Source organism: Dipodomys merriami, unplaced genomic scaffold (assembly GCF_024711535.1).
Source record: "Dipodomys merriami isolate MVZ:Mamm:240054 unplaced genomic scaffold, mDipMer1.0.p SCAF_35, whole genome shotgun sequence".
In the NCBI taxonomy this organism is placed as follows: domain Eukaryota; kingdom Metazoa; phylum Chordata; class Mammalia; order Rodentia; family Heteromyidae; genus Dipodomys; species Dipodomys merriami.
This window is the reverse complement of record NW_027205048.1, coordinates 12,949,070-12,972,072: the sequence shown is the minus strand read 5'-3', so window position 1 is coordinate 12,972,072 and position 23,003 is coordinate 12,949,070. Positions and strand designations below refer to the sequence as shown.

General features: G+C 41.4%; 2 protein-coding genes across 4 annotated transcripts in view; one reads left to right on the top strand and one right to left on the bottom strand.

The window, feature by feature from the left end:
- The window catches only part of Acadsb (acyl-CoA dehydrogenase short/branched chain), a 31,284-nt gene extending 28,266 nt beyond the window's left edge, over nt 1–3,018 (bottom strand). The window contains exon 1 of the mRNA XM_069988237.1: nt 2,912–3,018. Coding sequence (XP_069844338.1) covers nt 2,912–2,956 — 45 coding nt within the window. The 5' untranslated portion in view covers nt 2,957–3,018. The remainder of the gene's footprint in view (nt 1–2,911) is intronic.
- A 166-nt stretch (nt 3,019–3,184) lies between these two features.
- On the top strand, nt 3,185–22,912 carry Ikzf5 (IKAROS family zinc finger 5). 3 transcript variants are annotated; one of them, XM_069988232.1, is made up of 4 exons: nt 3,185–3,325; nt 14,064–14,233; nt 16,693–16,875; nt 18,782–22,912. In XM_069988232.1, exons 2-4 carry the CDS (start codon nt 14,101–14,103, stop codon nt 19,723–19,725), a joined length of 1,260 nt encoding a protein of 419 aa, XP_069844333.1. In that variant the 5' UTR covers nt 3,185–3,325; nt 14,064–14,100; the 3' UTR covers nt 19,726–22,912. The 3 variants fall into 3 exon arrangements, with proteins under 3 accessions (XP_069844333.1, XP_069844334.1, XP_069844335.1); XM_069988233.1 differs by lacking the exon at nt 3,185–3,325 and adding an exon at nt 3,960–4,098; XM_069988234.1 differs by lacking the exon at nt 3,185–3,325 and having other exon boundaries at nt 14,114–14,196.
- The last annotated feature ends 91 nt before the right edge of the window (nt 22,913–23,003 follow it).

The following is a 23,003-nucleotide window of genomic DNA, read 5'->3' as shown; positions in this document are numbered from 1 at the left end:
AAGCATCCTGACTCAATGGCCCAAGAAGTGCTTTCTCTTTTACTGTACACAAATAATTCACTTGCTTGTCATCACAGTCTATTTTGTTCTGTTCTGCTACAATAGTCCACAGTGTGTTGTTACTAAACAGCAAAAACATATTTCATCATAGTTCTGGATACCAGCAAGTCCAAGATCAGGGCACTAGCCTTTCAGCTATGTTACTCCATGCTAGGAGGACAAAGAGCAAAGAACTGGTCCTCTTATAAAGAACTGAATCTCATAAAAATGTCATTGACTCGAGAGGGCAATGCCCCATGATCTTAACACCTCCTCTGAGGTCCAGTTCCTAGTTCTGCAGTGGGGTTTTCAACATATGCACTCTGGTGGCCACATTAAAACCACAGCATCCCCAAGCTTTTTCTACCTGGAGGTCAAATGTATGTCCAGCACACAGGGCTAGCTAGCATGATGATTAGCAAACAGCTGAGCAAAACTTCTATACAGACTGGAAGCTGCTGGCTGGCAGATCATCCTCTCAGGAAGAGTCACTGAATGGAATCACTTGAAGAACACTCTCCAGGAATCACTTCTTCTAAAACACGGAGGTGGTAAAATGCGTGGCAGTCACAGGTTGACTAATGGTTTGATTCTCCCCTAAATGGGATGCTTAAAGGAAATGGACATGGGGTAGAGGAGTTCTGAACAGTTCTAAACTGTTCCTGCAGGAACAGGATGAACAGATCTGATAAGGCAGAGGTACGCTGATGCCAGCGTTGCAACCCGAAGGCTGTGTGGCCTGAGAACACTGGGAAGACCTGTCTTTATTTGCAAAATCAAGCCATCATTACCTATCATATCAGGAAATGGGACAATGTATGTAAAATACTGTTCCTGGTCTAGGCATTCAACAAAAAGTGCGTTCTCCATTTATCTCTGGATAGGGACCCAAATTAGCCCTACCTTGTGATTTCCTATGTCCTGTGGCACCTGCTACTATAGCAATGCACCTATACTTTAGCTCTGGTTAACTGTCTTGGTGGTGCTATGCCCTCAGTGGCTCTCCACAACTCTAAAATATCATGAATTCCTTTAAACAAACTCATTCCCCTTTGCTATAGTGTCTGCTCTTTTTTTTAAACCTCTTATGTTCTAAAAAAAAAATCAACTTCCAGAACACTTTTATATCCTCTCTCAGTGGTCCTAGTCTTCATTCTTTAAACTCACCGGCTCACTATGGTTTCTTCAGGATTTGTTCCATGCCTATAAATACGTGGCCAGAGTTTTAACTCCTTCAAGTGAAAGATACACTTTCCAAAGGTAGGCTGTTTACATCTCTGCTATGTCTTCTCTTACTGCATGTGGCAGTAAGAGCTAACCTTTACTGAAAACATGCTGGGTACTACTAAATTCTAAGTGCCTTCCATGAACATAAAGAACTCATTTAGTCTTCAAAACAACCCCATGAAGTGTTATTATTCTTTCCATTTTACAGACCAAAAAACTGAGACCCATAGAGATTCAGTAATTGAACCATGGTTGTAATGGCATAGGTAGTGAAAGAACCTGGCTCCAAATCCAAGTTTAAAAAAATCCACTTTCTTCACCCTCATGGACAACATTTAGTCAATTACAAATGCTAATCTTTGCAAAAGAGCTCTAGAAACTATGAAGGATTACAAACCGGAACTAGCAAATCCAAAGTAGCTTTCCAATGTCTGTAAGGAAGGATTGGTGGTAGTAGTATGGTAAATTAGGTTTATCATTCCTATCTGAATAGCTGTTTCATCACTTTTTAACCTTTGTCAAGTCCCTTAATCCTTTTCAGAACTCTCTTCATCTGCAAGATCAAATCAGTATTTACTAGGATGTTTGTGAGAAAAACTTGGGTGTGAAGAGGGTTATGAGGGGAAAATCTGGGAGAAAATGAGGAAGGGGTGACACTGTTCAAAGTGAAATGTACTTATTATTTGACTTATGTCAACTGTAACCTCTCTATACATCACCTTTACAATAAAATTAAAAGAAAATCAGAAGCAGTGAGTCCACAAAGCACACAGGACAGCTCGTGGTAAATAAATCTCCTTGGAAGCCAGCCCAGGCAGAAAAAAAAATCCCGGGGAGAGACTCTTATCTCCAGTTATGGTGCCCTGGCTCAAGTGGTAGAGTGCTAGCCTTGAGCACAAGAAAGCTCAGGGACAGCGCCCAGGCCCTCCTCAGTTCAAGCCCCACACCCGACCAAAAAAAAAAAGGAGTAAAGTGAAAAGCAAGCGTCAGCAATGAAGTACTGACTCTGACAAACCTAAGTGTCTCCAACCGTGCAACGCTTCTAGGAAGCTGGAGAGGATTAAGGGTATTTAATGTAGCCGTGACGACGGCCACGGGGACAGTTTGCGTCGGTCCACGGTGCAGGCAGCTACAAGAAGAGGCTGAGTCCCGGGGAACAAGACCAGAAAAGGGCTTCCCAGGGCCACGGTGGCCCCCGATGGGAGACAGGTGTGTGTGTGGGGGGGGAGGGCTCTCCCTTGAAGCTAAGTAAGCTCGGAATGGGACCGCGCCCGCACCCCTGGCCAGGCTCGGGCGGAGAGGAGCGTTCTCGGGGAGAAGGCGGGCCGAGGCCCCTCGAGGTGACACTTCTGCAAAACACCTCCGGAGATCCGGGATTCGAAGGCGGTGACCAAGCCAAAGGACACGTCGCTGTCGCGACCCACCCATTACAAGCAAGGTGCGTGCATCGTCCAGGAAGCTTCTAGACCAGGCCCGGCCCGCTTCCCACCAGCTGTTCACCCCGGCTCCCGCGAGGGAACCGAATGCCCGCGGGGCGCCAGGCCCGGGGCGCGCGGTGGGGCGCCGCGGGCGGCTCCATCCCGTTAGCGGGCCTAGCCAGCGAGGACGCACCAGATCCCCAGCCAGTTCACCACCGAGCACTCACCAGCCGGCTGTGGCGCAGCAGCCCAAACGTTCCGCTCGCTGGCATCTCGCTGCCGGCTGGGACCGCAAACTGCACGGCTCTGGCCAGAGCGGGCGCGCCAGCCAGGGCTAGGTGGAGCCGAGGGGGGTGGAGCGGGGCCCCGCCCCTCTCCTCTCGATCCCCGCCCCTCCTTCCTAGACCACGCCCCCTCGCGCCTACGGAACCCCAGGAGAGACATACCACCCTCTCCGCGGCTTGCGCCCTATGCCTTACTCACGCGAGACTTGGGCAAGGCTTGGGGGCGGGAAGGGAGCCGGAGACACAACAAACATGGCGGCGGCGGCGGCTGCGACGGTGACGAAGTCCGAGGCGGTTGTGGCGGCGGCAGCGGCGTTGGACCAGGCGGTGGGGGTGACTCGGAGTGGTTGTCAGGACGTAAGTAGCCCGTGGCCGGGTCGCACGGCGAGGCCGCGGTTGACCAGGCAGGACCGAAGGAAGGCCCGAACCGGCCTCGCCGCGGGCCGACGGGCGCCGTCCGAGCCTCGGCCCGTTGGCGAGCGGGGTCGCGACCCGGAGCCTGCGCGGCCGGGCGCTCGGGGGCGGCGGGGTGCCCGTGGCCGCGGGCGTCCCGGGGAGCAACGCCTGCGCGCCCGCGCCGTCGGGCCGGAGCCCGGCGCTGCCTCCGGCCGTGACAGGTGGCGGGTGGGGGGCGCCCCCCGTGTGTGTCCCCTCGGGGCCGCCGGGGCGGGGTCGGCCGAGCGCCGTGCTCGCGGTCCTGAGGCGGACGTCGCCCCGACGCCGCGCCCGGCTGCGGGGTGGGCGCCGGGCTTTGTCACCCCGGGCTCTGTGTCTCCTGAGGCCGCCAGGGTCCGTCCCCGGGGCGCGCGCGCCCTGCCCCGGGGGACTCCCGGCGATTTGGGGGGACGCTGCCGCCGACACCTCTCGGCACTGGGGCCCCGACGGGCGTCTGCGCCCCGCGCAGCGCGTGAGCCCGTCTCTCCCGGGCGCACGCGAAGTCTAACGGGGGCGGGGGGGCTCGTTTAGAGACCCCATCGTGTGCCAGTTAGAACCCGGAAGGGAATGACAGGTGTGGGAAGACATAAAGAAGTCTGGGAAACTCAGAAAGTTTGGAAGAAACGAAACGAAACTTTCATGTGTTCACTTGTGTATCTGAACTTCTACATAGACATTCACGCGTGTATATAAAGGTACACAAATGTGTCCGTATATATAGTAACATGTATGCATGTTATGTGTGCGTATGCATGTATAACGTGTTATACACATATGTATATGATTATCCATATTATGCATATATTTGCTAAAAGTTAAATGATTGTACAGTGGGTTACAGTTTAATAGCATTGTCCATTCGTCTCTTCTTTTCCCTCTTTCATTTGAGGGGTCGGTACTGGGGTTTGAACTCAGGGTCTAGGTGCTGTCCTTTAGCTTTTTCGCTCAGTGCTTGAGTTCTGCTATTTGAGACACACCTTCGCTGCTGCTGCTGCTGCTGTTGCTGCTGCTGCTGCTGCTGCTGCTGCTGCTGCTCCTGCTCCTGCTGCTCCTGCTCCTGCTCCTGCTTCTCCTCCTCCCTCCTCCTCCTCCTTTTCTTTTCTTTTCTTTTTCCTTTTTTCTGTGGATAGTTGGAGAAAAGAGTCTCATGGATTTACCCACCCAGGCCAGCTTCAATCCACAGTCCTCAGATCTCAGCCTCCTGAGTAGTTAGGACTACAGGCTTGTGAGCTATGGGAGCCTTTCCATTTGCCATTTCTCCCATCCCTTTCCCCCCACATTTCCTCACTTCCGTTATCACATACCTATGAGAATTCTGACTGTATTTGTCCTGCTTTCCCTTTTTCATCATCCATTCCATCCCATTAGCCTCCCTTTCAGTCTCAATTCAGCTTCCTAAACCTCATTTTGAAACACCTAGACTAACAGTTTTAAAATTCTCATTTTATTTTATGTTGTATCTTCAACACAGCTAGGTATTAATATATATTCTTGGAAGTTGGTTGCAATGAATTGAAATGTTTGATCTTTTCCCTTTCTGGCCCAGTGTTTCCTAGCAAACTATAACTGTTGTATTATGAAAGAGTAGGGAAAATGAGATCAGAGATAGACTTGTTGGGTGTACTGGGGGTTTGTTTTTTCCATTGTTACAGGTATTTCTGTAATATAGGGTTAGGGAATTGTTTTTATACAACTATAGCTGTTCATGTGTACTAAACCTGACCCAGTTAAAAGTTTGCTGTAATAAGGTTAAATTTTAGCTTTGGAAAAGTTTTTGAAATATGAAAAAAATAGTCTTCAGAAATCACCAGTAATAAGATGAGAATGACACATGCTGGTTATTTTGGGGTGATCCTATGGAGCTCTTGCTGACCTGAGGCTATTGCTTTGCTTTGTTCCTTGGTTATCTCTTTACATAGATCTTTTCAGTCATTAGTAATGGTAAGATTGGCACACATCGTTTTATTAGTTCATTTAACCTGAAGATGCTAATAAGGTTTTAGACCTTTGTATGACTTTGATTTCAGTTGAAATTTTCTCCATAACCTTTTGGAGGAGTCCCCTGGTGTATCTCCAGTGTATATTTTGACTGTGCTACATTTCATTAATGTTGTAATTAAAGAAAAAGGTGGAACTGATTGGTGGTGCAAGATTCGATTACATAGTTCTTCTTTTGGATTTCCTCCAAAATGGTTTTATTTGTGTTTTACTTTTTTGTGTTTGGATTTCTCAGAGCCTCAGTACAATATTCCTTTTTTATTTTTGCCGTCAAGGAATTTTTGATAATTAGGAAATCAAGAATTGTATTCGAATTCTTTTTTGAAGGCCACACAAACCCCACCTCACTTGTCAGCCTTCTCAGTAAGTATTCCCTTGGAAATAAATCTGGTCATAATTATTAGGTAATAGAAGTAAACACTTCTGTTGGCTCTAGAAACTTTTTTTGTATAGGTCTGCCAGACCTACAAATTGTTATTGTATAGTAAGTTAGTTGCTAAATATTCTTCCTTATCATTTGTAAGTCTTTCATTTGTAACTCTTCAATCTAAACACTTCTCAAAAACCATCAGGTAAATGAAGTGCTGCTATTCACTAAATTCTTCCACAGTTTGTGGGGTATGTTAAAGAGCCTTTTTTTGGTTCTTATCTTACCTCTGCTGCAATTGTTTTATAATTCACAGCCTAAGTACCATTTGTTTTAGCTAATTAGTTCCTGATTAAGAGATGTTGTGTGTGTGTGCCCATACATGAATATGTGTATATATTACACACATGTCTGTCTGCATGTATGCACATACTTTCCAACAACATTTCAGATATGAGAAGAAGACAGACCAGAGGACTTTATACAGGGTAAATTCTTTTTTCAGAGAGATCAGGAAAGTTGTAGAATAGTTTAAATCACTTTCTTGAATGTAAAGAGATTTTCTTGTTCTTCTTAGGCTGGAGGTGTGGATGAAGTGATAAAGCCTCAGCTGAAGTAGCAGGCCCAGTAAGCTTAAGGCCTTGAGCTCAAGTTCTGGTACTACCATAACAGAGAGAAGGGGAGGGAAGACAATGAAGAGAGGAGAGAAGGGGAGAGAAAATAGAAAAGGAGGAAGGAAGGGAAAAAGAAAAAAACATTTTTGAGATTTTGAGTCAGTAAATAGAGGTCCTGCCTAGGAAGGATAAAGCCCTGAGTCCAAATCCTACTACTGCCAGGAAACAAAATACCACTTAATTCTTAGATATCCCTTTTTTTCTCTACTGCCTGTGTTTTAATCATAAGGCTTGAAAATAATTTTTCTCTTTGGTTGATATAATCAGATGTCTGTCTTAGTTCAGGCTAAGAGATTGCCACAGACTGGTTTAAACAGATATTTATTTTTAGAGTTCTGGGGCTAGGGAGTTTAAGCTCAAGGTGTTGGAAGATTTGGTGTTCAGGGAAGGCCTGCTTTCTAGATATCCCTTCATAGCAGAAAGCTGAGAGGAAGCTCTGTTTTTTATATGGTCACCAACCCTGTGCAGAGAACGCCACATTTACAATCCAGTTATCCAAAGGTGCAGATCATCTTGGAGGTTAGGATTTCAACACATGCATTTTAGGGACACATGTTTGGTTTGTAGCAATATCAGCAAAAAGAGTAGATCTGGTTTGGATATACCATTAAAATCTGCATTGGAGAATGCTTCAATATTTGTTTTCCAGATGGCATAGTTCTATACAGTAACAATTTGTGTAAGTAATTTTTTTGTCCAGCAGACTCCAGAGTATAATGTTCATGGCCAGTTGGAAAGATACCATTGAATAAAATTTTAGTTTGCTGAGTATTTTTTTTTTCTTTTTTTGTTGGTCATGGGGCTTGAATTCTGGGCCTAGGCACTGTTCCTGAGCTCTTCAGCTCAGGCTAGCATTCTACCATTTGAGTGACAGTGCCACTTCCTGTTTTCTGGTGGTTAATTGGAGATAAGAGTCTCATGGACTTTCCTGCCTGGGCTGGCTTTGAACTGTGATCCTCAGATCTCAGCCTTCGGAGTAGCTAGGATTATAGAAGTGTGAGCCACAGGTGCCTGGCTGCTGAGTATTTCTTAAATTTTGTCCCTCAATTTTCCACAGGGATTGGTTCTGGGACTTGTAGATATTAAAATATGAGGACACTCAAGTCCCTTACATAAAATGGAGTAGGATTTACTTACAATTTATTTATACACTTCCTCCCATATTAGTATTTTTTAATAGGTGCTGTGTTGTGTAGACTGGTCTTGAGTGGCACTTCTACATCAGCTTCCCAGTTACTAGAATTATAGGCATGGATTGCCAAACCCAGATCCCCCATATACTTTAAGTCATCTCTGGATTACTTACAACTGACAAAATGTGCATAGTTATTATATTTGCAAAGTTTTTAATTCATCAGTGCTTTAGTAGCATCTACATGTAGAGTTCTTAGATTCAACTTTCATTTCTGAGTTCTGATTATAAGGACAGGAAGATGATTTGGATAGAAAAACCTATATTTTCTTTTTACAACTACTAATATTATTAAAATTAATTAAAATTAATGACAATATTTTCAGAGTTGAAAATATATTGTGCTTAGAAATACTGACTTCAGATGTATGAAGCTTTATTTTGAGCTAAAGAATTTTCTTCTTTTTTTGTGTCTTGGTCCTGGGGCTTTGAACTCAGGGACTGGGCACTGTCCCTGAGCTTTTTCTGCTCAAGGTTAGTGCTCTAGGACGTGAGCCACAGCTTTACTTCTTTTTGCTGGTTAACTGGAGATAAGAATCTCACAGACTTTCATGCCGTGGCTAGCTTTGAGCCATTATCCTCTGATCCTAGCCTCCCAAGTAACTAGGCTTACAGGCATGACCCACAGTGTCCAGGTTCCTTTCTTTTTTTTTGGGGGGGGGTCCGGTCGTGGGGCCTGAACTCTGGGCCTGGGCGCTGTCCCTCAGCTCTTCAGCTCAAGGCTAGCGCTCTACCACTTGAGCCACAGCACCACTTTCAGCTTTTTTTTTTATCTTTTTGCTTATGTGGTGCTGAGGAATCGAACCCAGGGCCTCAGCCATGCAAGGCAAGCGCTCTACCACTGAGCCACCTTCCCAGCCCGGTTCCTTTCATTTTATGAGTTTGTTCCCTAGCCTAGAGCTCTTCAGATGCCTTGCCTGATTTGCCTTTTGCTTCGAGTATATGTGATAGATGTGATGAAGGTGGTACACAGTTGCTTAGAAATGAACTTACATCAAAATTTTAAACCATGCAGGGTGTTTGAGGTTAACACCATTTCAATATATCTGAAGTTCTAATTTGAGAAGAGCTTTTCTTTATGTTTACAATGTTGACTTTCTTGTTTTGTTGACAACCTTTTTTTCCTTTAGCCCATCATACATAATTGAAAAGCAGTGTACAATTTATGGCAAGCAACACAGTGAAATTTCTAATGTGACAATGTGATAATAATCCCAATTGTCAAAATATGTCAGCCATCCTCTGTAATTGGGTTCCTTTATGTTCTTAAGCTTGAGATGGAGGTATAAAAATACTATTTCCTTCTGCTTTCTTCCTGCAATCTTACTGGTGTGTTTTGCAATGTTAGGTGTCTAATCAAAATTTGGTAAGGCTTATTATTGTTTATTGAAGCCTATCAAGTACACTCAGACATTTTCGGGGGGCAGCTATATTAGGTTTTATATGAATTGGCTCGTAAGAAGCAGTACAAAATTGGAATGTGAATACTAGAATTTCATTCTTAATTACAGCTTTTATAATTAGAAAACAAACAGTTGATATGACCTTTTTTTTTTTTTTTTACAATTTAATGATTTCTTGGCTGGGAATGGTGGTGTACTGCTGTACTTGCAGCTACTTAGAGGTAGTGAGCAGGAGGATTACTATTGGAGGCCAGGCTAGGCACATTGTTCATCTCAACAAACAATACAGGTGGTGATGATGCACACTTGCAATCCTAAGAATGGAGGAGGCAGAGGTAGGAAGAATCGCTGTCTAACACCTGGCCCATGCAGAAAAATCTGAAGACTAATTGAAGCAAAAAAAGGACTCGGTACATGGCTTAAGTAGAGCACCTGCCTATTTATCATGAACCAAGTTCAAACCCTCCATACTGGAAAGAAAGAAAACAAATTTCTAGGCGTGTTTTCACATGTGTTCTCTTTTTCCCCTCGCTCGTTCTCTCTGTGTGTATGACTGAATGTTGATTTTACAACATAAAATGTTTCATTATATTTTTACATGTGCATGTAATGTATTTTGATTTCTTATTTTTCCTCCTCTTTTTCCCTTCCCGCATCCCTAATAGTTCCCCTTTACTTTCATTTCCTCTTTGTTTTTTAATTAGTAATTTATTCTGATCAGCTGATCAGCTCATGTTTTCTAACCATTGGGATTTTTTTTTATTGCCAAGGTGATGTATAAAGGGGTTTCAGAACATAAGTAAAGTAATGAGTACATTTCTTGTCAGCCTTGTTTACCCCCTTCCCTCAGTTTTCTATCTTCCCTCCTCCCCAATTTCCCCCAAGTTGTACAGTTCATTTCCAACCTCTTGTCTTCTGTATATTGCTGTTGCATTGGTTCCCCCTTGTCCTTTGTCTCACCATTCTGTTGTTCCCCTTCCCTTCCCTAATTCCAATAAACATAAATACAATACCAGGGAACCTAAATCAAATACAGTGACAGCAAGGATATACCATAGGGGGAAGAACATACAAAAGAAACAGAAAATCGCATAGTACATTAAAAACAACAACAAGAAAGAAAAACCTCTTGTGTTCATGAATTGGAGTTCATTTTCCTTAGCATCATTTTATATGGTCATATGTCCATAACTATTGAGCTGTTCTGCTCATCTGCTAAGTTTATTCTAGACATATACTAATTACTGCAAATAAGGAAAACCATGGGACCTGTTTCTTTGGGTTTGGCTTGCTTCACTTAATGTGATTTTTTTCCAAGTCTTTCCATTTCCTTACAAATGGGGCGATGTCCTTCTTTCTAATGGAAGTATAGAATTCCATTTTATATATATATATATATATATATATATATATATATATATATATATATATATACACACACACACACACACACACATATATTTTCTCTCTTGATCCATTAATCTACTGAGGGACATCTGGGTTGGTTCCATATCTATGGTGAATAATGCTGCAATAAACACTTGTGCTGGTAGCTTTAGCCTGGCCTTGTTTGTGGTGATTTGGGTAAATGCCCAGAAGTAGGGTCATAGGGAAGCTCTATGTATAGTCTTTTGAGGAACCTCCACACTGCATTCTAGAGTGGTTGAAAAAGTTTACACTCCCACCAACAGTGCAGTAGTGTTCCCTTTTGGCCACATCCCCTCCAGCATCTGTTGCTACTAGATTTCTTGATTATTGCCATTCTAACTGGGGTGAGGTGAAATCTCAATGTTTTGATTTGCATTTCTTATATGGTCAGAGAAGTGGAGCATTTCTTCATGTATCTATTGGCCATTCCTCTTCTTCTTCAGAGAAGTCTCTCTTGAAGTCTTTAGCCCACTTATTAATGGGGTGGTTGTTTCTTGGAGGGTTTGTTTTTGAGGTGGATTTTTTTTTTTTTTGTCATTGTAAGGCCCGAACTCTGGGCCTGAGTGCTGTCCCTCAGCTCTTCAGCTCAAGGCTAGCACTCTACCACCATTTCTGGCTTTTTCTGCTTATGTGGTGCTGAGTAGTCGAATCCAGGGCCTCATGCATGCAAGGCAGGCATTCTACCACTGAGACACCTTCCCAGCTCAGGGGATTTAATTTTTGAGTTCTAAGTATATTTTAGATTATGAGGCCCTTGTTTGTTGTATGGTTAGTGAAGATCTTCTCCCAGTCCATGGGCTTTCTATTGATCTTGCTAACTCTGTCCTTTGCCATGTAGAAGCTCTGCAATTTCATGCAGTCCCATTTGTCCAACCTTTCTTTGATTTGTTGTATTTCTGGGTCTTTATTAAGAAATTTTCAGTCTGTGCCAAGGAGCCCTAGAGTTTCTCCTATTCCTTCCTGTAATGTTTTCAGGGTGTCTGTTTTTTACTTTGAGGTCTTTGATCCATTTGGAGTTGATTGTGGTGCAGGTGATATATATAAGGATCTAACGTTAGTTTTCTACAGGTGTTGAACCAATTTTGCCAGCACCATTTATTGAAGAGTCTATCTTTCTTCCATCCTATTTTTTTGGCTCCCTTATTGAAGATTAGGTAGCTATAGGTCTGCGGGTTCATTTCTGGGTTTTCTGTTCTATTATTGGTCCTCAGGTCTGTTCTTGTGCCAAGTACCAAGCTGTTTTGATTGCTATGGCTTTGTAATAGAGTTTGAAGTTTTGGTATTGATATTCCTCCAGCACTGTTCCTTCTGCTAAGGATTGTTTTTGCTATTTGGGGTCTTTGATTGTTCCATATGAATTTTTGGATTACTTCTTCAATTTCATTGAAGAATGAGGTTTGGATATTGATGAGTATTACATTGAATTTGTACAAAGCCTTTGGCAGTATTGCCATTTTCATGATGTTCATTGTCTCAATCCAGGAGGGTTTTCCATTGGGAAAAATTTAAAGGATAGATAATGAGCAGAATCAATTGTAGCCAACAAAACAAAAAGTAATACAATGATAGAGTACTTTTTCAAGGGAACATGCTAAGAAAGGAAAACAACTCAGAGTTGTTCAAAGGCTTGTACCTAGCTTGAGACCTAGGGGATCATCTCTGTTCAAATATAGCCAGGCAAAAAGTCCATGAGATTTCATCTCCAATTAACAGCAAAATGCCGGACTAGAGAGATGGCTCAAGTGATAGAGCACCAGCTTTAAACAAGAAAACAGTATGAAGCCCTAGATTCAAGTTTCAATACTCTCACACACACATGCTCTCTCTCTCTCTCTCTCTCTCTCTCTCTCTCTCTCTCTCTCTCTCTCTCTCCAGCAATGATCCAAAAGATTGAGAAAGCTGAGGCAGAGTAAAACAAGGTGATTTAAGGAAGTGACCTCAAAGTAAAATAGGAAGAGACAGGTTTAGGAAACTGCACATTAGGTTATATGAGTTAGATAAGGTGGCTAGTGTTTGTTTCAGTGAACTAACGGGCAGAGAGATTGAACATATTTTCCAGCCAAGCTGTTGAACTGATTGAAAAAGTAAAAATCTTTTAAACTGAGACAATGAGGAATTTCTTAATCCAAAGTATAGGTTTCTTTTGGTTTTGTTTTTTGTTGTTGTTGCAAAAATAACATTTATAAAAACAGTTACTGTTGTCTGAAGGCTTACCATATGCTATACAAGTTACAATACTTTATATACTTAAGGACAAAACTTTAGATAGCACTACAAGTTGGTATTCTTTTTTTTGGGGGTCCGGTTGTGGGGCCTGAACTCTGGGCCTGGGTGCTGTCCCTCAGCTCTTGAGCTCAAAGCTAGCACTACCACTTGAGCCACAGCGCCACTTCCAGCTTTTTTCTTTTTGCTTATGTGGTGCTGAGGAATCGAACCCAGGGCCACAGGCATGCAAGGTGAGAGCTCTACCACTGAGCCACCTTCCCAGCCCCAAGTTGGTATTCTTATCCCAGTTTATAAACTAGGAAATTTAAGTCTAAGAAAAGTCCCTTTCTTAATACCAGGACTATTCATAGGATAGAATTTCAGTAACCTCAAAGCTTCTAGAAAGCAGTGAAAAAAAGACAGCAATAATTTTTCAAAACCTCTGATCTGGCTGGGCGCCAGTGGCTCACTCCTGTAATACTAGCTACTCAGGAGGCTGAGATCTGAGGATCGCAGTTCAAAGTCAGCCCGGGCAGGAAACTCCGTGAAACTCTTATCTCCAATAAAACACCAGAAAACTGGAAATGGCGCTGTAGCTTGAGTGGTAGAGTGCTAGCCTTGAGCTGAAGAGTGGTAGAGTGCTAGCCTTGAGCTGAAGAGCTGAGGGACAGCGCTCAGGCCCAGAGTTCAAGCCCCACAACCGGCTAAAAACAAACAAAAAACCTCTGATCAGCTTGTAAGGGAAAAAGCTGAGCAAGAGTGTGAGGCCCAGTACCAGCGCACACATAAAATAATAATTAAGTTTGAGCTAGTGGATTGTTAGAGTGAGCACATGCATAAAATCCTCAGCAAGATGAACAGATGGAGGGCTGCCAGTATCCTAGGGACACCGCTGCCCTGGCAGGAGTTAGACTATTCTGCCTCTAGCATTGGAGATAACTTTGTCCAGTCTTCAGTTTTAAGTAAATGGAATCTTAATACTTTGAACCTTTGTCTGCTTTTCTCCCTCCACACAATGATTGTGAGACTCATCTTACTTTTGTGTCTTAGTGAAGTGCCCATTGTATGACCATGCTATAACTGATTTACCCGTTACAGTGTTAGGGGAGGGGGTCATAGTGTCATTACCAGCATTTAGCTATTACAAAGTTTCTTTTTTTTCTGTCTTTATAATTTTCTATCTGCTATGACTGAGTCTGAACCCCAATTAAATTATTAACTATTTTTCTTTTCACTATTTTGTGTATGTCTTCTAAGGTATGAAAGGCAGTATTCCTGTTGCTTGGTAGAGTGTCTTAGACAAAATAGTTTTTGTTGCTGTTTTTTTATTATATACTGTTTTTTATTATATCCTAAGTGGTAAAAATAGTTTCCATTTCTTATTTCCTCCTAGGTATAACGAACTTCAAACTTCAGCGAAAAAAGCAAAGATGGGTGAAAAGAAACCAGAGCCTTTGGACTTTGTGAAAGATTTTCAGGAATACCTGACTCAGCAGACCCACCATGTGAACATGATTTCTGGATCGGTTAGTGGGGACAAAGAAGCAGAGGCTCTTCAGGGAGGTGGGCTCCTCTGCATACTATTAACTCATTCCCTTGCATAAGTGTACTCATGCTTGTGTGCTGCCCAGAGTCTGATGTTCCACATTAGTGTAGAGCACCCTTTTTCCCCCTTTGGAAGATATGTGGAATCTTTTCTTCTTTTTTGAACACTTGCTAAGGTAGAATGACTTCATATGATCTAAACATGCATGATGGTTTGTTGGAAGGTTAGGGTTTCTAATCCCCTCCTTGTTCTCCAGATTCTGTTAACAGTAGACTGTAGGAACCCAAAGGGGATAAAACCATCAGCTTTTCTACCCAGAGCTCACCCATCAGGAATTGTGGATTAGATCTGAGGCCCAACTAGTTTTTCATCTCTTAAAATGAAGGAAGTAAGTTGAGTGCCGGTGGCTCACACCTGTAATCCTGGCTACTCAGGAAGCTGAGATCTGAGGATCACAGTTCAAAGCCAGCCTGGCAGGAAAGTCCATGAGATTCTTATCTCCAGTTAACCACCAGAAAACAGGAAGTAGCACTGTGGCTCAAGTGGTAGAGCAGTGGCCTTAAGCTGAAGAGCTCAGGAACAGTGCCTAGGCCCAGAGTTCAAGCCCTACAACCTACAAAAAAAAAAAAAAAAAAAAAAAGAAGAAGGGCTGACTGTGGTTACCTGTGCAAGAAGAGAAACTAGAATAAAGAAAGCAGAGATCTGATGTGCCTTTGGTGGTAAGTCTTCTTTTTTGGAGACAAATTCATTTCTGTCCTAGTTCAGGGTCAGCAAACTACTGTGCATGGATTTATCTAGGCTGCTACTTTTGTATGGCCTGCAAGCCCAAGTGTGTTTTGTTTTTCTGTACTGGATTTGAACTTGGCCTTGAGTTTCCTAGACAGGTACTCTATTTGAAGTATGTCCCCAGCCCTTTATTTGCTGTATTTTCAGGTAGAGTTTCATGCTTGTTGCCTGGGTCTAGCCTGAGGCCTCCTTCTGCTTGTGCCTTCTATACGGCTGAGATGACAGGTATGCACCACCATGCCTAGTTTATTGACTGAGATGGTGGTCTTATAGGCTTTTTTGTCAGGCTAGCCTTGAACTAAAGTCCTCCCAATCTCTGCCTCCTTGGTATCTGTGAGCCACTATACCTGGCTAAGAATGGTTTTTATGTTTAAAAGTAGTTGAAGAAAACAAAAAAGAATAATATCATGATACATGAAAATTGTATTAAAAACTTTAAACTTTATTGTCCATAAAGGTTCTTAGAACACATACATGCTCACTTGTTTACATCTTTTTCCTGTGGGTTTATTTTTCTTTTGGGTTTTGCAGTGCTGGGAACTACTACAAGGCCTTTGCATGTGCTAGGTAAGTGCTCATGCACAGAGCCACTTCATAGCATATTTTCTATAGCTGCTTTTTTTTTTTTTTGCTACAGTAGCAGAGTTGAATAGTTGTGATAGAGTTAGAGCCTGAAATATTTACTATTGTCCCTGTAGAAAAAGTTTGCTGACCTCTGATCTAGACTGCCTAGGGCCTTCAGATCTAGGGTCTGACCACAAGGGTCAGTCATTATCTTAGAGTTGGTTAGAAATATAATCCTCATGTATTAGAATGTGGGCATCACTGGTGTGGGAAAGCAATAGATGGAAGGAGGTCATCTTTGACCAACACAGATTGGTCTGTGTTGGATATATGACTTGCCCCAAGCTGTCACCCCTCATGGTGAGGGTGAAAGATACCATGAAACTGGGCTTGTATGGGAGCATGCCAGTACCTCATCCTCCCAGAACGGAGGGAACTCTTTTCCCCTTGTCACTGTAGGAATAAAACTGTTAGCACCTAACACTAATGTGTTAGTGTCCCTGGACTGGGATTTGAGACTAGGGTTTTGTTCCTGACATTTGTTGCTTTTCCTACTTATGAGATCATCTACCCTTTTAGTCTGTTTAGATGGAAAACAGTTAAACATTTTCTAGCTCTGAAATTCCTAACATTCAGTGGTATCAGTATGTATTTGCTTTATGAGTGTAGTTAGAATGTTTCCCTAAATGGAATCTTGAATGTATGTAGATCATGTGTCAGGTGAGTAGAATGCTGGAAACTCGTTTAAACTAAAATACATAGAGAATAGGGTTTTAGAGATTACTAAGATTGTTGGAGGGGCTAGCCTCGAGCGTCACTGTCTGTACTGCCATCAGTCTGAATGAATCCCCATTCCCTTTCTGTCCCCTTACATGTTGTCTTCAAAAGCACGTGAGGACTGGTACAATTTGTGTGTGAATTTGAGGTCCTTCTGCTTAAAAGTTTTCAGAATATCAAACTGCTTTTCTGTAAAAAATGAGCATTAGTTCAGAAAGTTTGATATTTTATGAATTTAACTGGGGAAGTAAGTTTTCAGTTTATGAAAGATTTTTTCAACTACTTAGGACTAAAATGCTAAATTGAATTGACTGAGATGTGTAATTTTTTTTCTATACTTTGTTTATAGCTGGACCAGATGGTGATCAAAATGGACTGGATCACCCATCTGTTGAGGTTTCTCTGGATGAAAACTCAGGAATGTTAGTAGACGGGTTTGAAAGGACCTTTGATGGGAAGCTCAAGTGTCGGTACTGCAACTATGCCAGCAAAGGAACAGCACGGCTTATTGAACATATTAGAATTCATACAGGTAATGGAGAAACATCTGGAGAAGCCATTTCTTTAAGGTAGCAACAGGAACAGAGAGAGCAAGGCCAATTCTCATTGTGAACAATTGAAGATTGACGTAAGGTTAGGATCAGTGAGGATGTTACTCTAGTTTTACAAAGCAACAGCTTACCAGCATACAAGTAGTAGGAAGTGGGGCTCCTTGTCAATTTGTCCCTCCCCAGACATTATTCCTCTTGTTCCACATAATTGCTCATTATTTTTCTGTTGCTCAGGTTAGGGAAGTGATTGCTAATTATCTTGATTCTGTGAGAATGCTTCAGCTGCAAAAACAGGGAAGCTTCTGTACAATTGGAGACTCTACTAAGCCTAGATTTTACCCTACTCAGCCTTCTGAGAAACCTTCCTGATTATATCCAGCCCTCCTCCAAGACCAGACCAGACCCGACCAGATGCCCTATGTGCTCCATGGCCTGAAGCCTCCTAAGGACACAGATTGTGGCAAGGCCATCTTTGTACCCCCAGAGCTAGCAGGGTATCTGGTACATAGCAGATACTCACAACTTGTTAGATGAATAGGACCCCAAGTTGTATTCCAAGTAGATTTTTTTTTTGGTTGGTCATGGATCTTAACATCTGGGCCTGGGTGCTGACCCTGAGCTCTTCAGCTCAAGGTGAGCACTCTACCACTTGGGCCACAGTACCACTTCCAGTTTTCCTGTGGTTACTTGGAGATAAGTCTCATGGTCTTTCCTGCCTGGGCTGGCTTTGAACCAGAATCCTCAGATCTTAGCCTCCTGAGTAGCTAGGATTACAGGCGTGAACCACCGGCACCCAGCCAAATGATTTTTTGTTCTTTATTTTTTTATTGTTCGTGGAGTATGAACTCAGGGCTTTGGCACTGTTCCTGAGCTCATTTGCTCAAGACTTAGTGCTCTACCACTTTGAACCACAGCTCCACTACTTGTTTTCTGGTGGCTCATTAGAGATAAGAGTCATAGACTTTCCAGCTCAGGCTGGCTTTGAGCCATGATCTCAGATCTCAGCCTCCTGATTAGCTAGAATTACAGGCATGAGTCGCCAATGCCCAGCTTCCAAGTGTGTCTTTTATGTATCTGGGCAGTCTTCAGACAACAGCTTTTTTTTTTTTTTTTTTGTCGGCCGTGGGGCTTGAACTCTGGGCCTGGGCGCTGTCCCTCAGCTCTTCAGCTCAAGGCGAGCGCTCTACCACTTGAGCTACAGCGCCACTTCCGGTTTTCTGGTGGTTTATTGGAGATAGGAGTCTCACGGTCTCTCCTGCCCGGGCTGGCTTTGAACCGCGATCCTCAGATCTCAGCCTCCTGAGTAGCTAGGATTACAGGCGTGAGCCACCAGCGCCCGGCCAGACAACAGCTTTAACTAACATTGTTCTGAATAAAGTGCCACTGAATAGAGGGAAGGTAGAAGAGAAGCACTTGCAGTGTTGAAGAGATACGTTGTGTAGCTCATTTTAACCAGGTGCTTCATTTAGATTTGGAGCTTTCTATTTCATATAAGGACTTTCTAGGAAAAAGAAAAGTTTCTTGTATTTTTTTTTCCTTGAGGAAAGGGTGTGTACATGTGTGATTATATATGAATGAATATTTACAAAGATGAACATGTAACTAAGGCCTACTGGTGGTGGGACAATCATTATGTAGGGAATATTAGTGCTCCTTTCTTTCTCCAAATACCTGTTAAAGCCATAATTAATACTAAATTGAATTATAGAATCTAAGTGTATATTGCAAATTATTGCTGATGAATCCTTAGGCTGTATTTCGATTTTCAGGTTTATTTGGATTTGAATAATTATTTATCATTTCTGAGTCCCGTGAATGGACAGACATGAAATTTTCCATAAATGAGCTATTCTTGCAGTTTCTCTTCCACTTTTTCTGTTCAAACAGGTGAGAAGCCTCATAGATGTCATTTATGCCCATTTGCATCTGCTTATGAGCGTCATCTGGAAGCCCATATGCGTTCCCATACTGGAGAGAAACCATACAAATGTGAATTGTGTTCCTTCCGCTGCAGTGATCGAAGCAACCTGTCCCATCATCGAAGGCGCAAGCATAAAATGGTACCAATTAAAGGTACCAGGTCTTCCTTGAGCAACAAGAAAATGTGGGGAGTTTTACAGAAAAAAACAAGCAATCTGGGGTATAGCAGAAGAGCGCTTATCAACTTAAGTCCACCTTCCATGGTGGTTCAGAAGCCAGACTACCTTAATGATTTTACCCATGAAATCCCAAACATCCAGACTGACTCCTATGAAAGTATGGCAAAAACTACACCAACTGGTGGCCTGCCAAGAGACCCTCAAGAACTTATGGTTGACAACCCTTTAAATCAGCTCTCCACCCTAGCAGGACAGTTGTCCAGTTTGCCACCTGAAAACCAAAACCCTGCATCCCCTGACGTGGTTCCCTGCCCTGATGAAAAGCCTTTCATGATTCAGCAGCCCTCTGCCCAAGCAGTAGTTTCTGCTGTGTCAGCAACTATTCCTCAGAGCTCCTCTCCCACAAGCCCTGAGCCAAGGCCATCACACAGTCAGAGGAACTACAGTCCAGTGGCAGGGCCAAGCAGTGAACCCAGTGCCCACACCAGTACTCCCAGCATAGGAAACAGCCAGCCAAGTACTCCAGCCCCAACGCTGCCAGTCCAGGATCCTCAGCTTCTGCACCATTGCCAGCACTGTGACATGTACTTTGCAGATAATATCCTTTACACTATTCATATGGGATGTCATGGCTATGAGAATCCTTTCCAGTGTAATATATGTGGATGCAAATGTAAAAACAAGTACGATTTTGCCTGCCACTTTGCAAGAGGGCAACATAACCAACACTGAAAACAGTCATATGGACTTGCTTTGGCCTCTTGGGGCTTTGTAGTTGAGTTTTTGTTTTTGGTCATCCCTAATAAGGTGTGTGCTAACTTAAAGTTTATCCGTTATAAAATGTAAATTTAATGGTGGAAAACTTTTTCTTATTTTTTTTCATAAAAAGATATGGTCAGGGTTATTTATGTTATTAGAACAATTAGGACACATTTATAACTATTTTTTCCTTTCACATCTAAAGATATGTGAGGATTGAAGTACAATCAGAATCCTAATGTAAGTGTTCATTTACCTTTCCCACATTTACTTATGGTCCATAAAGACATCAAGGTTTTCCATACTCTTGATACTTCAGTATACACATGACAGCTAAATGTTATTTCTGCCATATTTCAAAGTAGCAGAAAAAGATATTTTTTCTTAAAAATCTGTCACAATGTATTTCAGTGTTTGTAGAGAAACTGCCTTTAAAATTGCTCTTAATTGAAGTATTATTTAGTTCACATATTTTAAAGTTGAATCAGTTTCATTTCAACTGATAAGAATAAAGCTCTTTCACTGTAGTAAATCCTTTTTCCTACAAGGGGCTATATGAAAGCATTCTTTTAAAGTTATAAATACAGGCGAAAGTTCTGAAAAGAAATGAAACTAAAGACTTTTAAGTTGGCAATTGTGTTTAGTATTTAAAATACCAGTTGGTTAACTGTCTTAGTTTTTCATTGCATTTTTTTATACTTCCAATTTTTTTTAACTACAGGTAAATACACTAGAATGTGGATGATTTTCTTTCTTTTCAACTAAGTCTACCTTTTAAGTTTATTTTGACATTTGTGTCAAGTGAGATTGGTAACTGTAGTGAGAATCTGTTACTCTTCCTTTGATGACCAAAGAGGTGCGAGGCAGTCATCCGCCCTACTAAGATGCAGCCCTTCAGAGAAATCTCCAAAGTATCCTTTTCCTGCCTTCTATCCATTTATTGCCTGTAGCTGCCTAGAAAAGGTGGCTATAGAAACACTTGGGAAATGTGTTGAAATATTTACAAAAGACAGATCCTGGTCTCCTCTTCAGAGTTGGCCACTTAAAAATAGTTTCTGTGAATTCCAGCTGTAAAAGTCTTCATGTACAGTGACAGTACTATATAGAAACTGTGAGTGAATTGTCGCCTTAGTAGGAAGGAGAAGAGGTGTGAACATGGGTATAAAACACATTTAAACACAGCATTTGTTTATAGAAGTAATACTTGCTAAATAGATTTAGAATAACTCATTTTGAATAGGAGGCTATTGCTTTTTATATTGTGTAATAACTAGCTTACTCTGAAGAGAGCTTGGTCAAACAATAAAATATTGTTACTTACTCCTGGTTTCTTTGTACTTTGCAAAAATTTTGTTTTTAATTTGGTTCTTATCTTGAAAATACAGATTCACTTCTATTTTAAAAAAATCCTGATAAGCATTTTTTTAAACCAAAAATGACCCCTACTCTTAAGTAAAAAAGAAACATTGATGATATCTGGCCATAAAAAAGCCCAAGTGCCAAGTTCAGGAGTCCTCTGCCCTTCCTTCAAATACCAGAAAGCCATTAAGAGGAGTGCTTGTGTTGAGTGCTCATCTCAAGGGCACTGTTGAACTGTAATTCTCCTCTCAAACCTTGTGACCCTGAAGTTCTGTAGTTGAAAGTTCTGCAGTTGTTTTAGTCTTACTTAAGTCACTCACTCCCCAGGTTAGTTTTACTGAAACATTTTCCAAATGCATAACTTGACTGGTATTTATCAATTTTCAGAAAGAAACAGGTTGCCATTTGAGAGCTTTTTTTCTGTTTTATTCAAATAAAAGCAATACTCCAGAACAGAAAATGAAAATGTTCATTAAAAAAAGAGGAAGCAGGGTGTTGGTGCATGCCTGTAGTCTAAGCTATTCGGGAAGCTGAGGCAGGAGAATGGCTAGAGCCAAGGAGTTCAAACCCAGCCTGGAAAACAGCAAGAACCCTTCCTCAAACACAAGTACAAAAATGGAAGAACTCTCCTTAAAACCAGCTTTATTAATCTATTCTGGGGCAAACAGTGACAAGTACATTTTTCCCTAAAATTAAAAATGAATGTTTTGAAGGTTCACTTTAAATATGGAGAAGACTTTTTTCATAATTAAACTAGGATGAAAAATTGTAATTTTCCACTAAGTTAAAGAGCACAGTTGGTATCCCAAAGGTGTTGATGCTTACAGGTTACAATTGTAAATGCACTAAAATTTCTGAAGCTAATCTACCTTTGAAACTTTTTTAGAACTTTACTTTTAAGAAGATTAGACTTTATTTAAATTTCCTGAGTTAATTTCTGTATATGGAAAGATATTAAGATCTTCCCTTACAGATTGAATATGTTCCCCTCATTTTATTTTCTTCAAGTATTTTATAGAAATGAGTTAGGAAAAATTTAACATGCACTATTTATAGTACTTTGCCATTAACAGGCAATGTTCTGAAACTAAATTTATTTTTGTTCAGTGAACATATAAGTTTAGATTTTTAAAGTTGGTAGATAATTTATCTCCACTAATATTTTTTTAAGAAACTGTGAAGAGATTAACAGGGAATAATTTTATTTCAGATTTTACTAATGTAGTAATATAACTACAACTTCTTGAAATTCAAGTGAAGGCTAGACTTTTACTTTGAAAAATTCCATTGGGTAATTCCAATGCTATTTCATTTTAGAAATAAATGTTTACCATTCATCTGCAGAATTGTTTGACAAAGGGAATTACTACTAAAGTATAAAGTAAACTTCACCTAAAGTTTTGTAAAAATATTTGTCAAATGAATGAGTTATTAAAAAAATTAATCGTTATTAAAAATTCCCTGCTAAAGACTTTTTCATTAGTCTTAGAGGGTGTATGCTTTTTAGAACTTTTTTCGTTAATATGTACTTTGATTTAAGTAAAGAACATATTTTGTATGCAATGCATAAATCTTGCATTATGGTTGTAAAATACACTATATTGTTTAGGGGTCCAGAAAGCAGTTTAATGCTGATATAACTATATCTGGTATGTAGTTCATATTGTGAATGAAGCTTTGCTTTTGTAATATATAAATAAAAAAATAACACTTTGTATGACCTTCCTTTTTTCTTTTTTGAAAGCTAGTATCAAATTAGTTTTTTAGTAATTTTCTCATCTGTATGTAAAATGCTAATAAAAGAAAAAGATTTATGGCTACTGTAGTTTGGATGTCTAGAATGTCTTACCATGAAAACTATTATTAGGAGTTAAAAAGAAAGACAGTTCCAT

Bases quoted from the DNA above. Each gene is read 5' to 3' on its own strand.
- Ikzf5 (XM_069988232.1), top strand. From the start codon at position 14,101: ATGGGTGAAAAGAAACCAGAGCCTTTGGACTTTGTGAAAGATTTTCAG. The intron at 14,234-16,692 runs GTGGGCTCCTCT...CTTTGTTTATAG, and splicing joins AGCAGAGGCTCTTCAGGGAG to CTGGACCAGATGGTGATCAA. The intron at 16,876-18,781 runs GTAATGGAGAAA...CTGTTCAAACAG, and splicing joins ACATATTAGAATTCATACAG to GTGAGAAGCCTCATAGATGT.